The 18,657-nt window shown below is 66.3% G+C and overlaps 1 protein-coding gene across 1 annotated transcript in view; it reads right to left on the bottom strand.

Moving 5' to 3' along the window:
• MUC5B (mucin 5B, oligomeric mucus/gel-forming) overlaps positions 1 to 18,102 on the bottom strand; it is a 43,655-nt gene extending 25,553 nt beyond the window's left edge. Inside the window, exons 1-30 of the mRNA XM_054661861.2 lie at positions 17,939 to 18,102; positions 15,337 to 15,393; positions 14,798 to 14,869; positions 14,198 to 14,459; positions 13,929 to 14,043; positions 13,676 to 13,766; positions 13,293 to 13,399; positions 12,309 to 12,510; positions 11,778 to 11,903; positions 11,268 to 11,385; positions 10,932 to 11,070; positions 10,475 to 10,585; positions 10,046 to 10,115; positions 9,491 to 9,628; positions 8,806 to 8,970; positions 8,422 to 8,516; positions 8,194 to 8,320; positions 7,696 to 7,951; positions 7,117 to 7,172; positions 6,640 to 6,740; positions 6,265 to 6,416; positions 5,504 to 5,642; positions 5,314 to 5,424; positions 4,164 to 4,340; positions 3,562 to 3,801; positions 1,705 to 1,861; positions 1,165 to 1,293; positions 788 to 932; positions 643 to 686; positions 356 to 553 (exon numbers count right to left, since the gene is read on the bottom strand). Coding sequence (XP_054517836.2) covers positions 356 to 553; positions 643 to 686; positions 788 to 932; positions 1,165 to 1,293; positions 1,705 to 1,861; positions 3,562 to 3,801; positions 4,164 to 4,340; positions 5,314 to 5,424; positions 5,504 to 5,642; positions 6,265 to 6,416; positions 6,640 to 6,740; positions 7,117 to 7,172; positions 7,696 to 7,951; positions 8,194 to 8,320; positions 8,422 to 8,516; positions 8,806 to 8,970; positions 9,491 to 9,628; positions 10,046 to 10,115; positions 10,475 to 10,585; positions 10,932 to 11,070; positions 11,268 to 11,385; positions 11,778 to 11,903; positions 12,309 to 12,510; positions 13,293 to 13,399; positions 13,676 to 13,766; positions 13,929 to 14,043; positions 14,198 to 14,459; positions 14,798 to 14,869; positions 15,337 to 15,393; positions 17,939 to 18,008 — 3,970 coding nt within the window. The 5' untranslated portion in view covers positions 18,009 to 18,102. The remainder of the gene's footprint in view (positions 1 to 355; positions 554 to 642; positions 687 to 787; positions 933 to 1,164; positions 1,294 to 1,704; positions 1,862 to 3,561; positions 3,802 to 4,163; positions 4,341 to 5,313; positions 5,425 to 5,503; positions 5,643 to 6,264; positions 6,417 to 6,639; positions 6,741 to 7,116; positions 7,173 to 7,695; positions 7,952 to 8,193; positions 8,321 to 8,421; positions 8,517 to 8,805; positions 8,971 to 9,490; positions 9,629 to 10,045; positions 10,116 to 10,474; positions 10,586 to 10,931; positions 11,071 to 11,267; positions 11,386 to 11,777; positions 11,904 to 12,308; positions 12,511 to 13,292; positions 13,400 to 13,675; positions 13,767 to 13,928; positions 14,044 to 14,197; positions 14,460 to 14,797; positions 14,870 to 15,336; positions 15,394 to 17,938) is intronic.
• Between the last annotated feature and the right edge of the window lie 555 nt (positions 18,103 to 18,657).

Here is an 18,657-nt window from a genome sequence, read left to right as displayed (position 1 = left end):
ACCCCAGTGCCTGCCTCAGCCTTGGTTAGAGCCGTTTCTGCATGAGGTACTGGGGCCTGGCAGCCTGGCCTTGAGGGAGCCGGCTGGCTGGGATAGGCCGTGCTGAGGGATGGGACGGAGTCCGGGAAAGCTTTATTGTCTCCTTGGGGTATCCCATCAATCATTGTGCTGAGGCTTCATGGGGAGCCCCTGGAGACACGCAGGGTGTTGAGGGGCTGTGCACCCCTAGACAGAGCCCGGAAGGTCAGTGGATTGGGACTGTCGCTACCATCCAGGGCACCTGCACTAACAGCCCAGGGGGTCCTCCTTGTCACCCAGACGGGACTGGGCCTCAGGAGAGCCAGGCAAGGCTTACTTGTCGTGGAGTGGGGGACCCAGGCGGTGGTGAAGGTGAATGGCGTTGTGGCCGGAGTTCCAGGACATGCCACAGCCTTCCTGATGATGGTGCCATTGCTTCCGCAGATGGCGATCAAGCAGGCGCCAAGCCCATCGGTGGTGTTGTAGATGACGTCCTGGTAGCTGTAGGTCCTGTCCTCATAGGTGCAGGTGCAGGCTGGGGATGGAGCCGGCAGAGTCACCCAGGGCCTCCGAGCCCCTGGCCCCAGCCTTCACCGGCCCACTAACCCCCCGGCCCTTCCTTACCCTCAAGGCTGTGAGCGCACTGGATGCCACTGGGTGTGCAGTTACTAGGGGTGGGGGAGAGGCAAGCTGAGGGCCTGGGGGGCAGCCTGCAGGGCCTGCTCCCCAGCCCTGCTCCCCCAGCGCCACCCGCTTCCCACCCCCTCACCAGCTCTGGCAGTTCTCTGCTGTGGGGACCCTTGCACCGACGTCATAGTAGTTTCCATCCTTGTCGTAGCAGCCACACTGGGCCACGCACCTCATCTGGTCCTCATTGAAGAAGGGCTGGCTGGGTGGGCACTTCGGGTAGCAGCCTAGGGCCGGCAGGGTGAGCAGAAGACTCACCAGGGCCCTTTAGTCTCTCCAGCCAGGGGCTCCATGCTGCAGGGAGTAGCCGCCCCCCACCAGCCAGCAGGGGCCTGCCCTCAAGGCTTGCATTGTGCAGTTTACGGGAGCCTACACCGCGTCCCTGGGGATCCCCGCCCCCCCACGTACACTCGGGAACCCAAGGAGAGGAGGCTCCATCCAAGAAAGGCTGCCCCTCACCTTCCAGGCCAGGCAGGTCCACCAGGCAGTGCCCACTGGGGTTCCGGCAGGTTTTTAGGCAGGGTGCCCCGCAGGGCTGGTAGTGCCACTCACAGCCCCCATGTGGGTTGTAGAAGTCACAGAACAAGGCTGGGGCACAGAGGGCAGAGGCTAAGGAGGCGCCCACCGGCCCTCACCCCTGTTGTGCAGGGCAGCCCCTACCCCGGGCGTGGGGGCCGGTGTCCCCAGAGCCAGACCCGGGCTTGTCCCAGACATGCAGGGCCTCGGGCCGGGTGGTGCCTCACCTTCCCCTCCACTCCCCAGCCCTGCCCTTGGAACTCTTGTCCCCTAGGAGCTGTCTCATGCTGGGGCAACCTGTCTGGTGGTTTTGCACAGGTCTTCCTCTGTGCATAGAAACTTGTGCACTCACATGGAGGCACATGCGTGTTGGATGTCTGTGTGCGGCTCAGGCCCAGGTCAATGCACCTACGGAGGCTGCCACTCCTCCTCCCCTGCCCCGGCAGCTCCACCCTTCAGCACCACGGACAGAGCCCGACTCACGGCAGGTGTCCGGAGTCCGCCAGGACACACACAGGCCCGCGTCGTGGCAGGCCTGGGCGTAGGCAGCCACAGCCGTGCAGAAACACTCGCAGTCGCCACCCGAGTCGCAGGCACACGCGTCGTTCACGCAGGCCTCGTAGTACTTGGTGGAGTCAACCTGCGGGTGAGGCCAAGGTGCAGCTCAGCCAGGACAATGGCCCCCCCGGCCAGGGGGTGGCTGGCCCAGGGCCAGTTGCTGGAACCATCTGTATTTCAACACCCCCCATGGCAGCTCTCTGAGCTCCTCGGGCCTGGAATATCTCAGAGCTGCCCCAAATGGGAGCTGCCCCAGCACTTCTCCAGCCCACCTGTGCCCTCGTCCACCTATATCCCTTCCCACCTGCCCATCTGCCCACCTGTCCATCTGCCCACCTATGCACCTGCCCACCTATGCGCCTGCCCATCTGCCTGCCTTCACATGTGCTCTTTGGATCTATCACGTGGATCTGGTCATGTGGCCCACAGGTTTCAAACCCATGTGGAGCATAGCACCCCTGCTCACCCTCTGCCCTCGCCCCCACCTCCCTCCGCTGCAGTCGTACTGGCCTCCTTTCCACCTGGGGGCCTTCCCTCCAGCGGACCCAACCCCTGGCCAGGGCCCTCCACATCCTAGCATCCGACCACCCAGCGCCCGCCGCCTTTCTGCCTCCTCTGGAAGCTCTGTGAGGGTCAGCCTTGTCCCCTGATCACTGGGGTGAGCCCAGAACATGCCAGGCTATTCCAGGCACCCAGTGAATGTGCACTAAGGAAGGAGTGGTCACTTCCTTTCCAGACCAGCCACGCGGGGAGCTGAGCTGTGAACGCGTCCTGACCATGGGAAGCTGCCTGCTTCCTCCAGGCAGCCCACACCCCTCCCAGGCCCCATCTGAACCTGGGCTCAGCTTTGTCAGGCCACAGGACCTTCCAAGGGGTCACCAGCTGCCTTCTCAAGAGGGCAAGCGGCGGCCAACATGAGAGTGCTTCAGGGCCTCCCACGAGCGAGTATGCCCACTGCTGCCCCTACGCCAGCCCCTCATCTCAGCTCCTGAGCCACCATGCTGTGTGCCTAAGTGGGCACTCAAGTCTTCCTTAAGATGACAGGAAACTGCTTTTTGGTTTTTTGTTGTTTTGTTTTGAGACAGAGTCTCACTCTTTTTGCTTAGGCTGGAGTGCAGTGGCACGATCTTGGCTCACTGCAACCTCCTCTTCCCAGTTTCAAGTGATTCTCCTGCCTCAGCCTCCCGAGGAGCTGGGATTACAGGCACACACCACCACACCCAGCTATTTTTGTATTTTTTGTAGAGACGGGGTTTCGCCATGTTGACCAGGCTGGTCTCAAACTCCTGACCTCAGGTGATCCACCTGCCTCAGCGTCCCAAAGTGCTGGGATTACAGACATGAGCCACCGCGCCCAGTCAGGAAACTGCTTTTTGGAAGTCTCTGCTTAGGGCAGATCTCTGATTCCTCCCTGGCTGAGCGGGGAGCCAGGCTGGCATTCCAGTTTGTGCTGAGGACTGGGCAGGTCTGGGGATCATAGAGGAGGGTGGCTGGGGCCACATAGAGGGCTGCCCCTCCCTGTGAGCCTCTGGGTGTGACTGAGGCTGTGGTCAAAGGAGTGGCCGGGAAACAGCCAAGATGGCTTCGTGCCAGGGGCAAGAGGCACAGGTGTGGGGCTGATGGGAGATCCGGACTTGGGACCTGACATCCAGGACCGTGTGCCATGGGACATGGTCAGACCCTCCTTGGAGCACTGCTGTCTGCCCAGAAGACCCAGTTCTCGGCGGGAAGGAAGCAGCTGCCATCCCCACCAGACCCTGCCTGCCAAGACCAGAGCCCCACCTGGGAGCGGCAGGCGGCAAAGGTGGGGCCGTGGAGGATGCTGCACTGCTTCTGGGCCCAGGACTTGCGGAAGGGGTTGGCCGTGCAGGGGTCCTTGGGCGCCAGGGCGTCCGGGCAGGAGGGGGAGAGCTTCCAGCTGTTCCCAAACTCCAGTGCGTCCCCCACCACGGACCGGCTACGTGTGGCAAAGTCATTGATGGCATTGTCGTCGAAGTTCCCGCACAGGCCGCAGACCCTGCCCTGCAGAGGCAGCGAGAGAGTGGGGCCCTGGAGCTGGGGCCACAGGCACCCGTGGGAGGCAGCACAGAGCCCACCCTGGGCTCCAGAGCCCTCGGGGGATGGAGGGAGGGCAGCCGGTTCCCCAGGCAGTGCCTGGTGAACTTGCAGGAGACAGGTGTGCAGTGGGTCCCTGGGTGGGCCGCTGGGTGGCACCTGCTTCCCTGCAAAATCCTCTGCCCACTGTGGAGGCCACAGGCAGGGCCCTCACCAGCCAGGCTCACGCACCCACGGGTCAGTGAGTCCCACAGGCCCCACCTGGCACCAGGGTTTCCGTCACTGTGAGAGGGTCCTGCAGGGCCTAGGAGTGCACGGCCCGAGCTCACCTTGTAGTCCTGGTGCAGTCGGATGAACACGCTGGTCTTCCGGTCCCAGGACACGGCCATCCCGTGGGTCTCAATGACCAGGAAGATCCCCATGTAGCGGATCTTGTAGGGTGGGTCCCCACCCGGCCCTCTCGCCACCACCTTAAAGGTCCCCTCTTGGAGGATCAGCTCGTAGCTCTGCAGGGGAGGCAGACGCTGCCGGAAGCCGACCCTGTGGCCCCCAGGGAGGGGCCTGAGACCCAGGGATGCCCCACCCAGTGCTCTGCAGGTGCGTACGGGCTCTTAGCACAAGGGGCTGGCGTTAGGGATGAGCTGGGTCCGTGAGACCCTCAGTGAAGATTTGGCAAGAGGCTGGCCAGGAAGTGCTGGGAACAGGGGCTGCCTGGGAACCTTGGGGCTGCACGGGAGCAGCAGAGGCTGCAGTAGGCCCGCTCCACCCCACCCTGCTCCCCATCCAGCCCTGCAGCCCCCACGCCCTCACACCAGCCTCCCCTGACCCGCTGCGGTCCTCAGCCCCTCCCGCCATCTGCAGGGAGCATCCCGGCCAGCGGCGCTGCTTTATCCCCTGGGAGCTCCGGCCCCCCTTTGCTGGAGTGGGTGTCTCTGGGTGTGGCAGGGTGAATCGTGGCTCCTGAAAATGCCTGTCCACATGCGAACTCCCAGAACCTCGGCCCGGGCCCTCACTGGGAGAAAGCATCTCTGCAGACGGGATTAAGTGAAGCATCTTGAAATGAGATCATCCTGGACTACCTGGGGGGGGGGGGCCCTAAATCCAATGACCAGTGTCCTTACAAGAGACAGAAGAGAAAAACAAAGAGAGAGAAGACAGACGCAGACACAGCGGGAGGCCACAGGCAGCCACAGCCCAGGGACGCCTGCCGCCCGTGAAGCTGGGAGAGGCAGGAAGGACCTCCCGAGACCCTCGACAGGGAGTGTGGCCCTGCCCGCCTGGATCTCTGACTTCCGGCTCCAGGACTGAGAATGCATTTCTGTTGTCTAAGCCCCCTGGTTTGTGGCTGCTTGGAACAGCAGCCCGGGGCCAGGACACTGCTGAGAACCTGTGGGTGCAGCTAAAGCCTCACGAAGCTTCCCTGGGGGCCGGCTCGTTGGCTGCAGGGTCGGGGGTGCTCACAGCTGGGGCCGTTCTCACCTCCACGAAGAGCTTGATGGCCTTGGAGCAGGTGGTGCCGGTGGTCCCACAGGGGATGTTCTCGGTGACGATGCGGAAGGTCCCGTGGGTGGTGTTGTCCCCACAGTAGTCCTGGGCCAGAAAGAGACAAGCTGCTGGCTGCGGGCTGGAGTATGCCTGGCCTGCAGGAGCGGGCGAGGGGGCGGCGTACCTGGGCCAAGATGTACTCGCAGCTGCCTTCAAAGCTGTAGCGATCGCCATCGAAGGTGATGAAGTGGCCATCCCCGTAGGCCACGCAGGTGCCCAGGCAGAGCCGGTGGCTGCACTCCCACCTCCGGTTCCTGCAGGTGCTGCGAGGGGCCACAGTGGTGCCTGCTCACAGGGGCCTGCTCTCCCGGCCTTCCTGAGACCTGGCACCCAGGCCTGTGCAGGTCAGCACGGGGCCTCAGCCTCCCCAGGCCCAGCCTGACCCCTCCTCCGTGGAAGGAGTGGTGTCCCCCACTGTGAATGCAGGGCACGCAGCCCCACCAGGCTCCTGGTAGCACCACGGCCCCTGGGCCACCTTCCAGAGGACGCACAGGACGGCCCATGGCTTTCCTAGCAACTCTCTCTCCTGCCACGGCCCCACCTCACCCTGGCCAGCTGGCCCCCTGCCCTCCCCGCCCCCTGCCCTCCCCGCCTGCTGCCTCCCTGCCCCCTGCCCTCCCCACCCCCTGCCCTCCCCACCCGCTGCCTCCCCACCCGCTGCCCTCCCTGCCCCCTGCCCTCCCCGCCTCCGCCCTCCCCACCTGCTGCCCTCCCCGCCCCCGCCCTCCCCACCTGCTGCCCTCCCCGCCCACGCCCTCCCCACCTGCTGCCCTCCCCGCCCCCACCCTCCCCACCTGCTGCCCTCCCCGCCCCCGCCCTCCCCGCCCACTGCCCTCCCCACCCCCGCCCTCCCCACCCGCTGCCTCCGAGAGACTCACGACCCACCAGGTGTTGCAGTCGACCCTGATGGTCTCTCCAGGCTTGTAGGTGGCCTCGTTGTGCACACAGGGGCAGTCCTCCTCGGCAATGCAGCCCCCACTCCCATCCGACACCAGCCCCGGGGGACAGACACAGCCGGACACGCAGTGTGTGCTGAACTGTGGGGCCCAGGCAGGTACCGGTCAGGGTTGGACACCAGGGTGGGCAGATGTCACTCACCCCCTGGGACAGGCGCACCCAGCAGCGCCCAGGGCAACGCATGGGCCAGGGCGGAGCTTCCAGGTGGGTAAGTGTCTCCAGGACCACCAGATCCCTGGGCTCGGGAGCTGGGAAAGCTGGGACCCCTTCCCTGCCCACCCCTCCCTGAAGCATGGAACTCACACAGCCCACGTCCAGCGTGTGGCAGCTCCGGAGGCACTCGGCCCCAGGGGTGCCCGCCGAGCTGTTGCTGCAGTCCAGGTACACCATGGGGGCTGCACACCCTGGGGACAGAGCTTGGTGGGAGGGGTCCTGGGGAAGGGCAGCCACGGCCCTCAACTGACCCCAGGCAGCCCTGAGCCTGTCCTGCTGATCAAGTTAACGGCCCCCGAGCCAAAGCTTCCATGACACCTGCAGCCCCCAACCCCAGGACACCCTGGCCACACTGCGGGGCAGAGACCCACTGGCCCCTCCGTCCCTGGCGTGTCAGGGCATGGGTGCCTGTGGCAGAGCCCAGGTGAGGACTGACCTGGCCCGGCAGGGCTCAGGTGGGGTGGGGCAGGGTGGGGCGTGTTGGGGCCGGGCCAGGCGGGGTGGTGCAGTGCAGGGCGGGGCGGGGCGGGGCGGGGCAGGGCAGGGCAGGGGAGGGGTGGCACTTACCTGTGCTTTTCTGCAGAGAGGCTCCCAGGCAGCTTAGCTTCCCACCCGTACATGAACTACAAGAGACGGACGGCACAGCCTGGACCTGCGGCCCTCACCCTGCAGACCCCACCCCCGGGCTTCCGAGCCCCCGCCGAACACTGGGCCTCCCCAGCCTGGCCACCTCCTTGTAAGGCCAGACGGTGCCTGCTGCTGTGTTTGCTGGGAGCCCCCAAATCCCCTGGAGGCACATGGGTAAATACACACAGGGGGGCAGCAAAGCAGCCAGGACCCTGGGGTTAGGAGCGGCCTTTGAGCCCAGGGTGGGAGTGGGAGCCACCCACCTTTCCTGGCAGGGGCTGCCGTGTGGACCCAGCTGAGAACAGCCAGCAGGTGTCCTCCCAGGGCCACCTCCTCTCCTGGCCTCTTTCCCAGCTGGGAATTTTCTCTTCAGAATGTGCTGGGTCCACCCTGCCCCACTCTCCCCAGCCTGGCCCCTCGTGTCTCAGAACCCTTGGGGGGAGGCACAGAAGCCTTCGGGGAGGGCGGGAAGTAGCTTTGAGGAGCACCTGGGGGCCTGCTTTCCCCCCAGACCCTTACCACACGGCGCCTTCGTCGTGCACCACCTCTCCAGGAGCCAGCACGGTGCCATGAGCGTAGCAGGGGCACTCCTGGGCGGGCACACAGGCGCCCGCGTCATTGAGGAAGGTGCCCGCGGGGCAGGTGCAGCCGTCCACAGGCACGAAGGAAACGCTGCAGGTGACGTCGGCCTCACTTAGGCCGCGGCAAGTGGGCTGGCAGGCATCCACCACGTAGGCGTAGCGCTGGGACTTGGGGCAGTTCTGCATGTACTTGGCTATGGTCGGTGGGGCCAGGGGGGACAGGTCAGCGGCCGAGCAGCCTGGCCAGCCCCCATCTTCAACTCAGCATCCCCGTCTGTGACGTGGGGATCGCAAGGGCATGAGGTTCTTGCGAGGCTGGGATGAGGAAGTGCAAAGCTCTGGGCTGAGAACCATGTGAGTGACGGCTGCTGCCGGCCAGGGTCCCCCGCACCCCCACGCAGTGTGGACACATCCCACCCCCAGCGTGGGCACTCACTGCAGACGCCGTCCCTCCAGTCGCTGAGCTGCACGCCCTTGGCGGCACAGGCGTGCACGTAGGAGGACAGCGCGGCGCACAGGCAGTCCTCGCTCTGCTCACAGTTGCAGGTGTCAAACATGCAGTTCTGCGGAGGTGGGAGGCGTCGGGGCGTCAGGGACCCCAGCCTGCCAGGGCTCTCCCACCCATCCTGCCCAGGCGTGGGGGTCTGGCCTCACAGCCTCTCACCGAGTGGAAGGGCTTGGGGTTGATGACGGAGTGGCAGCGCGAAAAGGCACTGTTGGGGTCAGTCAGGCGCGAGCACCAGTGCCGGGCGTAGTTCTCTGTGGGGAAGACCTGGCCTCATCTCCATGCCCTGCCCCGAAGCCCACACCCCTGACACGCAGGCCTGTGCACCCCTCAGCCCGGGGAACAGTGAGTTGGAATTTGCGGCTCACCTGCTGCGCCTTGGGGGGTTCTGGCCGCCTGGCCCCAAGCACCTCCTCCTGATGCCTCCCACCTGCCTCCATGGGGTCCCCAATCCCACCCAGGGGTCCCCGTGGCCCAGGGGACAGGAAGGTGCTGGGTGGGACTTGAGCCTGGGGTGACTGTGGGGGTGGGGGCAAGGAGTACCATTCTCCACACTGAGGGAGCAGGGGTCCTCAAAGCTGTTCCTGGCATTGGCACAGGCGGCCTGGGCCTTCCAGGTGTTGGCGAAGGCTGCACCCGTGGCCTCCACCACCCCGCTGAGGGCCGTGAAGTCGTCAGCCTGGTTCTGGTTGAAGTTCCCACACAGGCCTGGGGGCCAGGGTTGGGGGATGTCAGCGGCCACTGTTGGGCCCACCTGGCTCCTGGCCCCTGCCATCCCTCCAGGCACCACACAGGGTGGAATGGCTGGGAGCCCTGTCCCAGGATTCTGCTCCCAGAACCCTCTGCAGATAAGCCCTGGCAGGGGGCGCCCCTGTGCAAAGTCGGCCCCTGTGCAAAGTCGGCCCCTGTGCAAAGCCAGCCCCTGTGCAGTCGGCCCCTGCACAAAGTTGGCCCCTGTGCAAAGTCGGCCCCTGTGCAAAGCCAGCCCCTGTGCAAAGTCGGCCTGAGCCAGGGCAGGGCTGCCCGCTCCATCCTCCCAGCTGGCTGCTTCCGGGGCCGCTGGTCCAATGCTGGTGTCCTGCGCTGGCACCAGGGTCTCCGCCATGCCCTGGGGGCAGCCCCCTCCCCAGTCCCCTGCCCGCCTCTGCCTGCCCCTCCCTGCAGCCTGGCGCTAGTCCAGGCCCTGTCCCCAATGGCCTTGTCCCCGAAGGCCCCTGCCCAGCCTCACCGCACATCTGGCCCTGGTGGGCGGGGTCCAGCCTGACAAACACCTGCATGAGTGGCACCAGCTGCACCAGCAGCTGCAGCCCGAGGCCTGTCTGCACCACGATGAAGAAGCTCGAGGGTGTGAACAAGGTGATGTTGGCTGCCGGGAGTGTGGGGGAGAGGCCGGTCAGGGGTGCAGGGACAGATCTGGCTAGATTGGAGGGGCAGGGCATCCAGTGGGCCGGGCCACCCCACTGAGACCCGGGAGTGAGACCCAGGAGTGGCCAGGAGCCCTCAGGCTCCCTGTCCCATGCCTGTGGCCGCCAAGTGGGCTCAGGTGGAGACTGGGCTCCCTGAGAGAGTGGGGCTGAGCGAGCTGGATGTGGGGTCCCTGCCGCTGCCGGGGTGGGAGCCTGGCATCCCCACTCTGCAGACGAGAAACCGAGCACAGGGAGCTCCTGGAGCTGCCCGAGGCCACGGAGAACTAGCAGGGATGGAGCGGACGCTGCCCAGGCTGTGGGAGCTGCCCCTACAAGGAGGCGCCACCCGGCCCGGCCGTCCTGGGAGAGCCACATACCTGCCGACAGGGGCAGCTGCGTGTAGATGGAGTTGAGGAACACGCCGCCGTCCGCTTGGATCCGGATGGCCTGCGGAAGGAGGCGGGCGGGAGGTCAGCTCTGGGGAGGAACCCATTCCCGACTCTCAAATGAGGGGGTGGCCTGCCCAGGGGCCCCCACTGGGGACAGAGCCCACAGAGAAGCTCAGGCCTGGACCTGCGGTGGGCTCTGCAATTGCCCCCCCGGGAGGACCTGACCTCAGGGCTGGAGGGGGGACCTGACCTCGCAGCTGGAGGGGGACCTGACCTGGGGGCTGGAGGGGGACCTGGCCTGGGGGCTGGAGGGGGGACCTGGCCTCGGGGCTGGAGGGGGACCTGACCGTGCTTGCTCCCCGCACACCTTCGCATGCCTCTTCCTGTCCCAGCCCAGGGCCCCAGCCAGGTCCTCACCGTGTCCCCGCCGTCCAGGCTGAGCGTCACCGCTTTCAGGCAGTTCTCGTTGTCCGTCAGGCCACACTTCCGCAGCTCAGCCAGCACGGTGAAGCTGCTGTCGGCACATTTCTGGGGAGAAGGACCCACGCGTGCATTGGGCCTGGCTCGATGATGTGGGGTGCCCCCCAGAAGTGTGCTGGGGATGCCCATGTGGGGGATGTGGCTCTGTGGGGAGGTGGTCCTTGGCACCTCTGGTCACCTCCCAGCAGCTTGTCTCAGGGCCTGGGGGCTCCTTGGCCCCATGCTGCTCAGCAGGGAGAGCCATCCCTCTATGACCATCATGGGGACCCAGGGCTCCCCCCTCAGCAGGGACATCCACCCCTCTATGACCATCGTGGGGGCCTCCCCTGGGTGGAAGGGGCATGAGGGTCCCAGGAGGGTCTGGGTGTCTGAAGACCCGGCCCCAAGCCCAGACCTTGGACAGAACGTAGCTGCAGTCACCATGCAGGTCGTAGAGTTTCTCATCATAGGTGGAGATGTGGGCCCCGCCCTGCACAGAGCAGGTGCCAGGGCACGGCAGGTCCTGGCACTGCCATAGCCCCCCGGAGCAGGTGCTGGGGAGGGAGGCCGTGAGCAGAACCGGCATGTCAGGAGGAGGTGGGCTCCACCCTCCACACCCCCACCGCAGGCGGAAGCTGGTGGGTGCACACCAGGAGCTCCACACCCCCACCCCAGGCAGAGGCTGGCAGGTTCATAAATACCAGGAGCTCCACACCCCACCCCAGGCGGAGGCTGGTGGGCTCATAAGTACCAGGAGCTGCAGGTGGTGTTGAAGGAGGTGCCCGGGCTGTAGGTGCGGCCACCGTGGGTGCAGGGGCACTGCCCGAGGGGCAGGCAGCCAGAGTGCGTGATGTCATCCAGCACTGTGCCTGTGGGGCGCGGCGTGAGGCAGGGCCGGCCCATGCACAGGGGACACCAAGGTCAGAAGACACCAGCCTTGGGGACAAGCTGCCTCCCTTGGGGAGGAATTCCTGCTCCAGGACACCACCCCCGCCCTGAGCTGCACTCGCTTGGATGAACACCAAGCACCTCTGGGCCTCAGTTTCCCCACCATGCCCAGCTGGCTCATGGCACTGCTCTACCTCCCTCCACGCATCGGCAGGTCTTCCGGCACCCTCCCAGCCAGTGCCCTTCCCACCCTGGGCCCTCTGGTGGGACCTTCTGGCATGAGGGGCTCTGCTTCCAGGCCTGATGAGGCTGGGGGCGGGGTTGGGAGCAGGGACCTGAAAGCCCCGAGGGGTCCAGGGCACACAAGACCTGCCTGGGGGGCAGAAGCAGCCATCCACACAGTGGTCCTCGCAGAGCTGCGCGCGCTGGGGGTTGGAGCAGGTGTCCGTGCAGGGTGAGCCACACTCCTGGTGCTGCATGTTGAGGGGGCAGGTCCGGGCTGCGCAAAAGGAGGCGGGGCTGGGCCAGGGGAAGGGCACTGTACTGCCCGTGTGGTCAGCCCCAGCCGCCTCCCACGGCCTTCCACATGCCATCAAGTCCACAGAAGCCAGAGCTAGGCCCCAGGGTGGCCCTGACGCCCCTCATCGTGGGCAGCTCCACCCTCCAGCCCCAGCCCCCGCCACCTGCTGCACAGCCTCTCCACAGCCTCTCCTTCTCCTGCAGCCCCCGGAGGCCCCACCCCCTCCTGGGGTCCTGGGGTGGCCTCTGCCCACTATGCCTGGGGTGGGTCCTCTGCCCTCCACCCCTGTCCCCCAGGCCTCCCCACCCCCCAGTGGCCCCCAAGGCGCTCCCCCTGCCCCTTCTCTGCGGCACAATCCCTGGCGAAGGCCCTGGGAGCACTCACGGCAGAGCTCAGGGCACCTCCAGTTCCGCGGCTGGCCCCCCGCGTGGGCGCACTGGCGTGAGTATTCCACAAAGGTGGCACACGGGCAGGTGGGGCAGCGGCACAGGTCCTGGGCGCAGGCGGCCAGGTATGCAGTGCTGTCCACCAGTGCGTGGCACTCCGCAAAGGCCGGCCCCAGCAGGGTGCGGTGGCAGATGCCCTCCTGGGGAGCACAGTGGACCAGGCTGGGCACCCCTGCCATCCATGGGGGCTGCCACGGTGCTGGAATAGGACCCATGGCAGGCCAGGCCAGGAAGCCCTCTCCCTGTCGGGGTTCCTTGTACCCAGCCCCCCCCCTTCCACCCACTGTGGCCATGCAGAGCTCTGCTTGGCCCTTGGGGAGTGACCCGTGACCTGGGATCCCCTACTCCGGATGTGCCTGCCCGTGGAGTAAGCGCCCAAGAAAGGTGCAGACCCCCGCCCCAGGAGGCGGAGCCAAGGAGGGGAGGTGGAGGCCCCGCCTCTCTGGGCAGCCCGGCAGGTTCAGGGCAGTCCAGTGCTGAGTGTCCTCCGTCCCCAGGCCCAGGGCTGCCGGCTGCGGGGCCCAGCTCACAGGGGGGCTAATGCTGTCATTCACAGCACAATTTAAGGCTCAGAGATCCTGCTGGTTTGGGGATCCTGGAGCCTCCAGGCCCCTTCTGAGTCCCCCTGCTGGTGGGAAGGGCTGGCTCCGGGCTCCCCGAGTGCCCACCCTCAGCCCAGCCTGTGCAGCATGGGCCTGTGTTTGCTCACACAGATGGGCACACGCGTGGCCTGATGAACACGCACGTCACCACACTCGGACAGTGTGTACCGTGGAACTGAGCACACAGAGGGTGGCTGCCCGGCCTCCCTCCAATGGCACCATCTCTCCACCAGCTGGGAACATTCCTCAGACCTCGGCCCAGCTCCCCCTGGACCTGGAGGCCGTCCCTGCCCAGGAGCTGGGGGTGGGGGGGGACTCACCTCGTCCGTGCAGTTGCCGGCCGGCAAGGGCAGCGGGTCCGGGCACTGCTCCGTGGGCCCATCCAACTTCTGCAGGTTCCCAAACTGGAGCGGGGTCAGCCTGGCGTCTGCCGGGAAGAAAGCAGGGGTGTGGTGGCTCTGAGGGGCTCCTGGGGACAAGATATGGGCTCCCACTTCCTGAGCCCAGGCCAGAGGACTCCCACTCCTGCCTAGGGCCCAACACCCCCGAGGGGCGCTCCTCCCACCATGTAGGGCACAGTCCTCGTGGCCCCTCCCTGCCCGGTGCCCGGTCCCCACTCCGCCCCCTCCCAGCCTCCCCGGGACTGTGGCTCTTCGTTGGCCGACATAATCGGTCACCGCCCCCTCACCCAGGTGGCACTCACTGTGGGCATAGAACTCGTTGAAGGCCGGGAGGCCGTTGAAGTCCCCACACAGGCCACAGGTCTGGTTGGCGTATTTGGGATCCAGCTCCAGCTGAGAGTGGGGAGGGGCAGCTCCAGCCTCAGGACCTCTGATCCCCCCACTGGCAACATGCCCCAAGCCCCGTGACCCCAAGCCCAGGGAGGCATCCCTCGACCCCCGGTGGGGGTTTTGTGGCCAGGCCTGAAGGGGCAAGGGGCGAGGGGGCTTCCTCACCAGGGCACTGTCCTCTCCGTTCCACAGGAATGTCAGCACCAGCCGGATGCTGACCTTGATGTAGTCCCCGCTCTGCTCCACCAGGAGGCCAGTGCGGCTGTAAGGCAGCTCCTCCCTGCGCAGACAGCGGGGTCTCTCCCTGGGCCCCGCCCTCCCGGCTGCCTGCCCACCCAACCCCACCCCAGCCCTGGCCCAGGTCAGACACGGCCGTGTGGGGAGGTCACACTGTGTGGCCCGGCCCTCGCCCCTCCCCAGGGTGGCCGGCTCACCGCTGCCCGTTGACGAGGACGGAGCCGTTGGACGCCTCCAGCACCAGCCCCTGGGCCTTGATGACAACACGGGTGACCACAGGCCTGGAGCCCACTAGGCCTCGGCGTAGCTGGACGTTGAAGTCCTCGTAGGCGGCGCGGCAGTGCTCAGAGAACACGTAGTTGCAAAGGCCAGGGAAGCGGAAGACGTCGCCGTCGAAGGTCTTGTAGTGGAAGTCACCCCAGGTGCTGCACACCCGCCCGTTGTGCGCCGGGTTCAGGGCTGTGGGGAGCGCGGGATGAGGCCCATCCCCATGCCAGCCCCCCACGGGGTAGCCTCCCCTGGGCCGAGGCACCCTGGTTTTTGGAATGGAAAAGCCCATGGTCGGCTGCTGGCTATGCCCTGCCTGGCTCACCCTGGACTGCGTCTGTTTTGCTCCAAGACCCCTGACCCGTCCCCATCCCCCAGGGTGGCCAGTGACCAGGAGACCGCCCACACGGAGGACTCTGGGTCTGGCCCAACAGCCCCACCTGGTGGCAGCTGCACCCCTAGATCTGGGCCCCCACCTTTGGAACTGGCAAACACCCCCTTCCCGGCTGGCAGGGGCAGCATCTGCTTACGGCTCAGGCTGGGGAAGACAGTGACGGGTGGAACAAAGCTCACGCGCCGGGTGGGCGAGGACGTCGGGGCACCTGTGGGTGAAGGCTGGTCACCCCAGGAACGTGGCCAGGAAGGGGAAGCAGAGACACCCTCCCCGGGGCCCACCCTCCTCGCCAGCCACCAGAGTTGACGGGGAGCCCAAAACTGATAGGCTGGGGGCAAGGCAGCCCCTTTACCCTTGGCCCTGTCTGCCCCACAAACACTGCTGCCCTTGTGTTTTGGCCTGTGTGTGCACACATGTGTGTGCCAGTGTAAGTGTGGGCACGCATGTGCCTGTCCACGCATGTGCGTCTGTGTGCATGTCTCTCTGCTCTGCACTTTCCTCTTCTTTGGAGCGCCAAGCTCCGCCTCGGGTGCTGGGTATTGTCCTGGGCAGGGGACCCAGGGAGGGTCTCTGTCAGACGCATGGCTGCTTGGAGAGGCGTCTGCCTGCCCCAGCCCAAATTCCAGCCCCTCCAGCCTGGTCAGGAACCCCCCACCCCCGAACCTGGCCACGTACCGCCATCCATGGTGTGCCCTGCATTCCCCCAGCTCGGCTCCACAGGGCCCTGGGTCTCTGTGGGAAGACGGGATGGGAGTCAGTGAGGAACCAGATGTGGCTGCCAGCCACGAACCCAACCACGGACCTGGCCACATCCCTGGTGCGGCAGCCGCATGTGGGGTCCTTGGTGGCGGTCTCCACGCCCTGCAGGTTCACCCTCACGACACACTCTGGCCAAGGCCGGGACTCCTCCCCAGCCACTCAGGCCACCCCAACCGTCAGCCGCAGATGCCTCCGCTGCTGCTCAATGCTATGGAAAGCCTGCGGGATGGAAGCTTCCAGCAGGGAGCCCTGAGCTGCCCCCAGCACGGCCTGCCCTGTCCCCGACTGACAGGCGGGGATGGTGCCTCCTTCTCAAGGGATGGGGGAGAAAATGGAATCAGGAAAAGGCGTTGGCCGCCCCAAGGGGGGATTTCGCCCCATCCCACACATCCCTTGGAGAAGGACAAAGACCAGCTTTGTTAGGAGGACACACTTGGAGCCTTCCAGGCGTGACTTAGCAGAAACCTAAACACAGAACCAGTTTCGAACTAGATCCTAAGTCGGGGCGAGTGGGGCAGGCTGGGGGCAGGACTCTGGGCCGCGCAAGCTGTGTGGCCGTTGATACTGGGATGGCCGCCCAAGGTCCCCCAGGCTGACCACCGCCTCCGGGCAAGGCCTCACCCACCAACCCCATGGAGGCTGGGAGGAGGCAGCTCCAACCCACAGGACTCTGAGGCCCCCCGGCCATTGTCTGCCCAGTTTGGGTTGGGGTGCCCCCTTCACAGGACCCCAGAGCTCCTCCCTGGATCCTGATCTGAGACGGCCCAGCCCAAGCCTGTGCTCTGTGGGGAGGTGGGAGGTGAGGCCCCAGCCCCCACAGCATGGTCAGGGCTCAGCGAGGGGCCGGCCCTGTGGTTTGCGCTCTGGCCTGGCCCTGCCTGGCTTTTCCAGCCAGGTCCTGCTGACATCTGGGAACCACCACAGGGGCCGCCTCCAGAGATCCAGGTTGACTGCCTTTCCCAGAAAGCCAGCCGCTCCCTGTGTCCTCCACCCCGACCCACAGCCCACAGCCCTGCCCCTGTGTGCCGGCCCAACCAGCCACTCCCACGCCCCGGCTCCCGCCGCAGGCAGCCCCTCCCCAGCCCCAGGCAGCCCCTCCCCGGCCCCAGGAAGCCCCTCCCTGGCCCTACAGCCCCTCCCCCGCCCCAGGCAGCTCCTCCCCTTCCCCAGACAGCCCCTCCCCAACCCAGGCAACCCCTCCCCGCCCAGGCAGCCCCTCCCCCCCAGGCAGCCCTTCCCCCCCAGGCAGCCCCTCCCCTGCCCAGGCTGACTGCCCTTGGTTATCTGCTCCGTGCAGTGCCCTCCTTGGGCTGGACCACCTGGGCCTCCATCTTGTAGCCAGAGAAGTGCCCACCAGCAGCCACCCCATCACCTTGGGGTGTGTCCCCTAACATGAAGCTGCTCTGTGCAGGGCCCGCCTTCCCTGGCCACAGGACGTGCATCTGGTGACTAAAGCACAGTCCCTGCCAAGGGCTTGATCTCCCCAACTTGGACGTGCGTGGAGGACAGGAGGACGGGTGGGCTGAGAGTCCCTAGGCCCTGCCTGCTCAGGTGAGGGGAGCCAAGGCTGCACGGCCCGGAAGAATCAGATGCAAGGAGGTGGCTATTCTGGTCAAACCAGCACCCAAACCTTGCAGCCAGAGGCAGCTCCCCCCGGGCACAGGCTGGGAGCCACTGGGGGAAGCCCCCTGCCTCCAGCCCTGCTGACCACCCAGCCTCCCTTCCACAGATGGAGAGAGATCCCAGGGAGCCTCGCCTGCCCAGCCCAGACCCCAAGTTTGGGAGGGGGCGGAGGGCGGGGCAGGGAGGGGCTGCAGCAGCCTCATGGCCAGCCCGGCTGGGTGTCTCCCGGTGGCCCCTGGGGCTGCATCTTTCTCTATTGACAGTAAGTATTAATGCTGCGGCTCTGGCCAAGAGACAGCAGACGAGGGAAAACGCTCGGCTGAGAGCCAGGCAGCCCGTGCGGCCTGAGATGCCCACAGATGGGCCGTGGGAGTCGGGCGTGGGTTGAGGCCGGGGCTCTTGCGGCTGGCTGTGCAACCCTTGAGGGTGGTACCCTCACCTGCCCTGCCAGCTGTGATCCCCAGGGAGGTCGTGAAGGGTAGAGCTGGTCCTGGACAGGGGTCCACGCTAAGCCTGCCCCTGCTCACTCTGATGCCTGGGCCTCATGGGGCTCCAGAGAGACCCCCAGCTGTGACCCCCTCCCCCATTGCCCACTCCTGTCCCACCCCCAAGACCAAGACCCTTTCGGTGGTCTCCCAGGGGCCTTGCCCTGCGGTCAGGGGCCCGACTTCTCCTGGACACCCCATCCAAGCCAGCCCCTGAGTTTCCTGACACTGTGAGCCCGTGGGGCCCCAGAGCCCTGTGTTGGGGACAGGTAGGGTCCCATCCAGGACACTCAGGGAGTCGTAGGGTAATCTGCCCGTGCACTCTGCAGGAGAAGCTCCCAGGCAAGCGACCTGCAGAGACCCCCGCCGTGAAGACAGCATCGAGAGGGGGCGGAGTGGGGGGCTCTTACCTGCCTGCGGCACCACGAGCATGGCCGCCAGAGCCAACACCAGCGTCCGGCACGCGCTCGGGGCACCCATCCTGGGGGCTGGCACGGGTGGGGGGACGGGGACGGGCAGGGAGGGAGCCGGGCCGGGTGCTTGCTCCCCTGGGGGCCCCAGCTTATGTAGCAGGGAGCCTTGGCCCCAAGCCAGGTCAGGCCACGCAGGGCACCGTGCTCTTCCCCGCTCCAGCCACGTGTGTTTGCTCTCGGGGAGGGGCTGTGGCAGGGGAGAGGCCTGGATCAGGAAGGATTTGCAGCTCTGTGCCCTGAGGCCCAGGAAGCCCCCACCCCCAGCAGCTTCTGAGAATCGGAAGGGAGAGGAGAAGGGCCTACCCCACCTGGCACCCGTCCTAGATGGCAAAGCCGCTGGAAGGCAGGGCTGGCCTTGGACACAGTGTCCATGGAAACAGTGGTCAGCCAGCCTGCCTCACACTCAGCCCCACTGCGGCTCCTGCTGGAAGGGAACCCCAGCCTCTGGGCAGTACCCCCAGCCACTGACCATGGGTCCCCGAGGCCCGCGGAGGGCCCACGAGGCTGGAGCTCCTCTCCCACCACTGCTTAGCCCACGGGGAGGCCGGGAGGCTCCTGCTGAGCTCAGGCATGCACATGGCCAGGATGCTCAGTCTGGGTGGCTTGTGGGGGTCCCTGGAGGAGGCCCTGTTTCCAGAGACCCCAGCCCAGCTGAC

This window comes from Pan troglodytes, chromosome 9 (genome assembly GCF_028858775.2).
Source record: "Pan troglodytes isolate AG18354 chromosome 9, NHGRI_mPanTro3-v2.0_pri, whole genome shotgun sequence".
Classification (NCBI taxonomy): domain Eukaryota; kingdom Metazoa; phylum Chordata; class Mammalia; order Primates; family Hominidae; genus Pan; species Pan troglodytes.
Note: the sequence above shows the minus strand (reverse complement) of the source record. Positions and strands in the feature narration are given on the sequence as shown.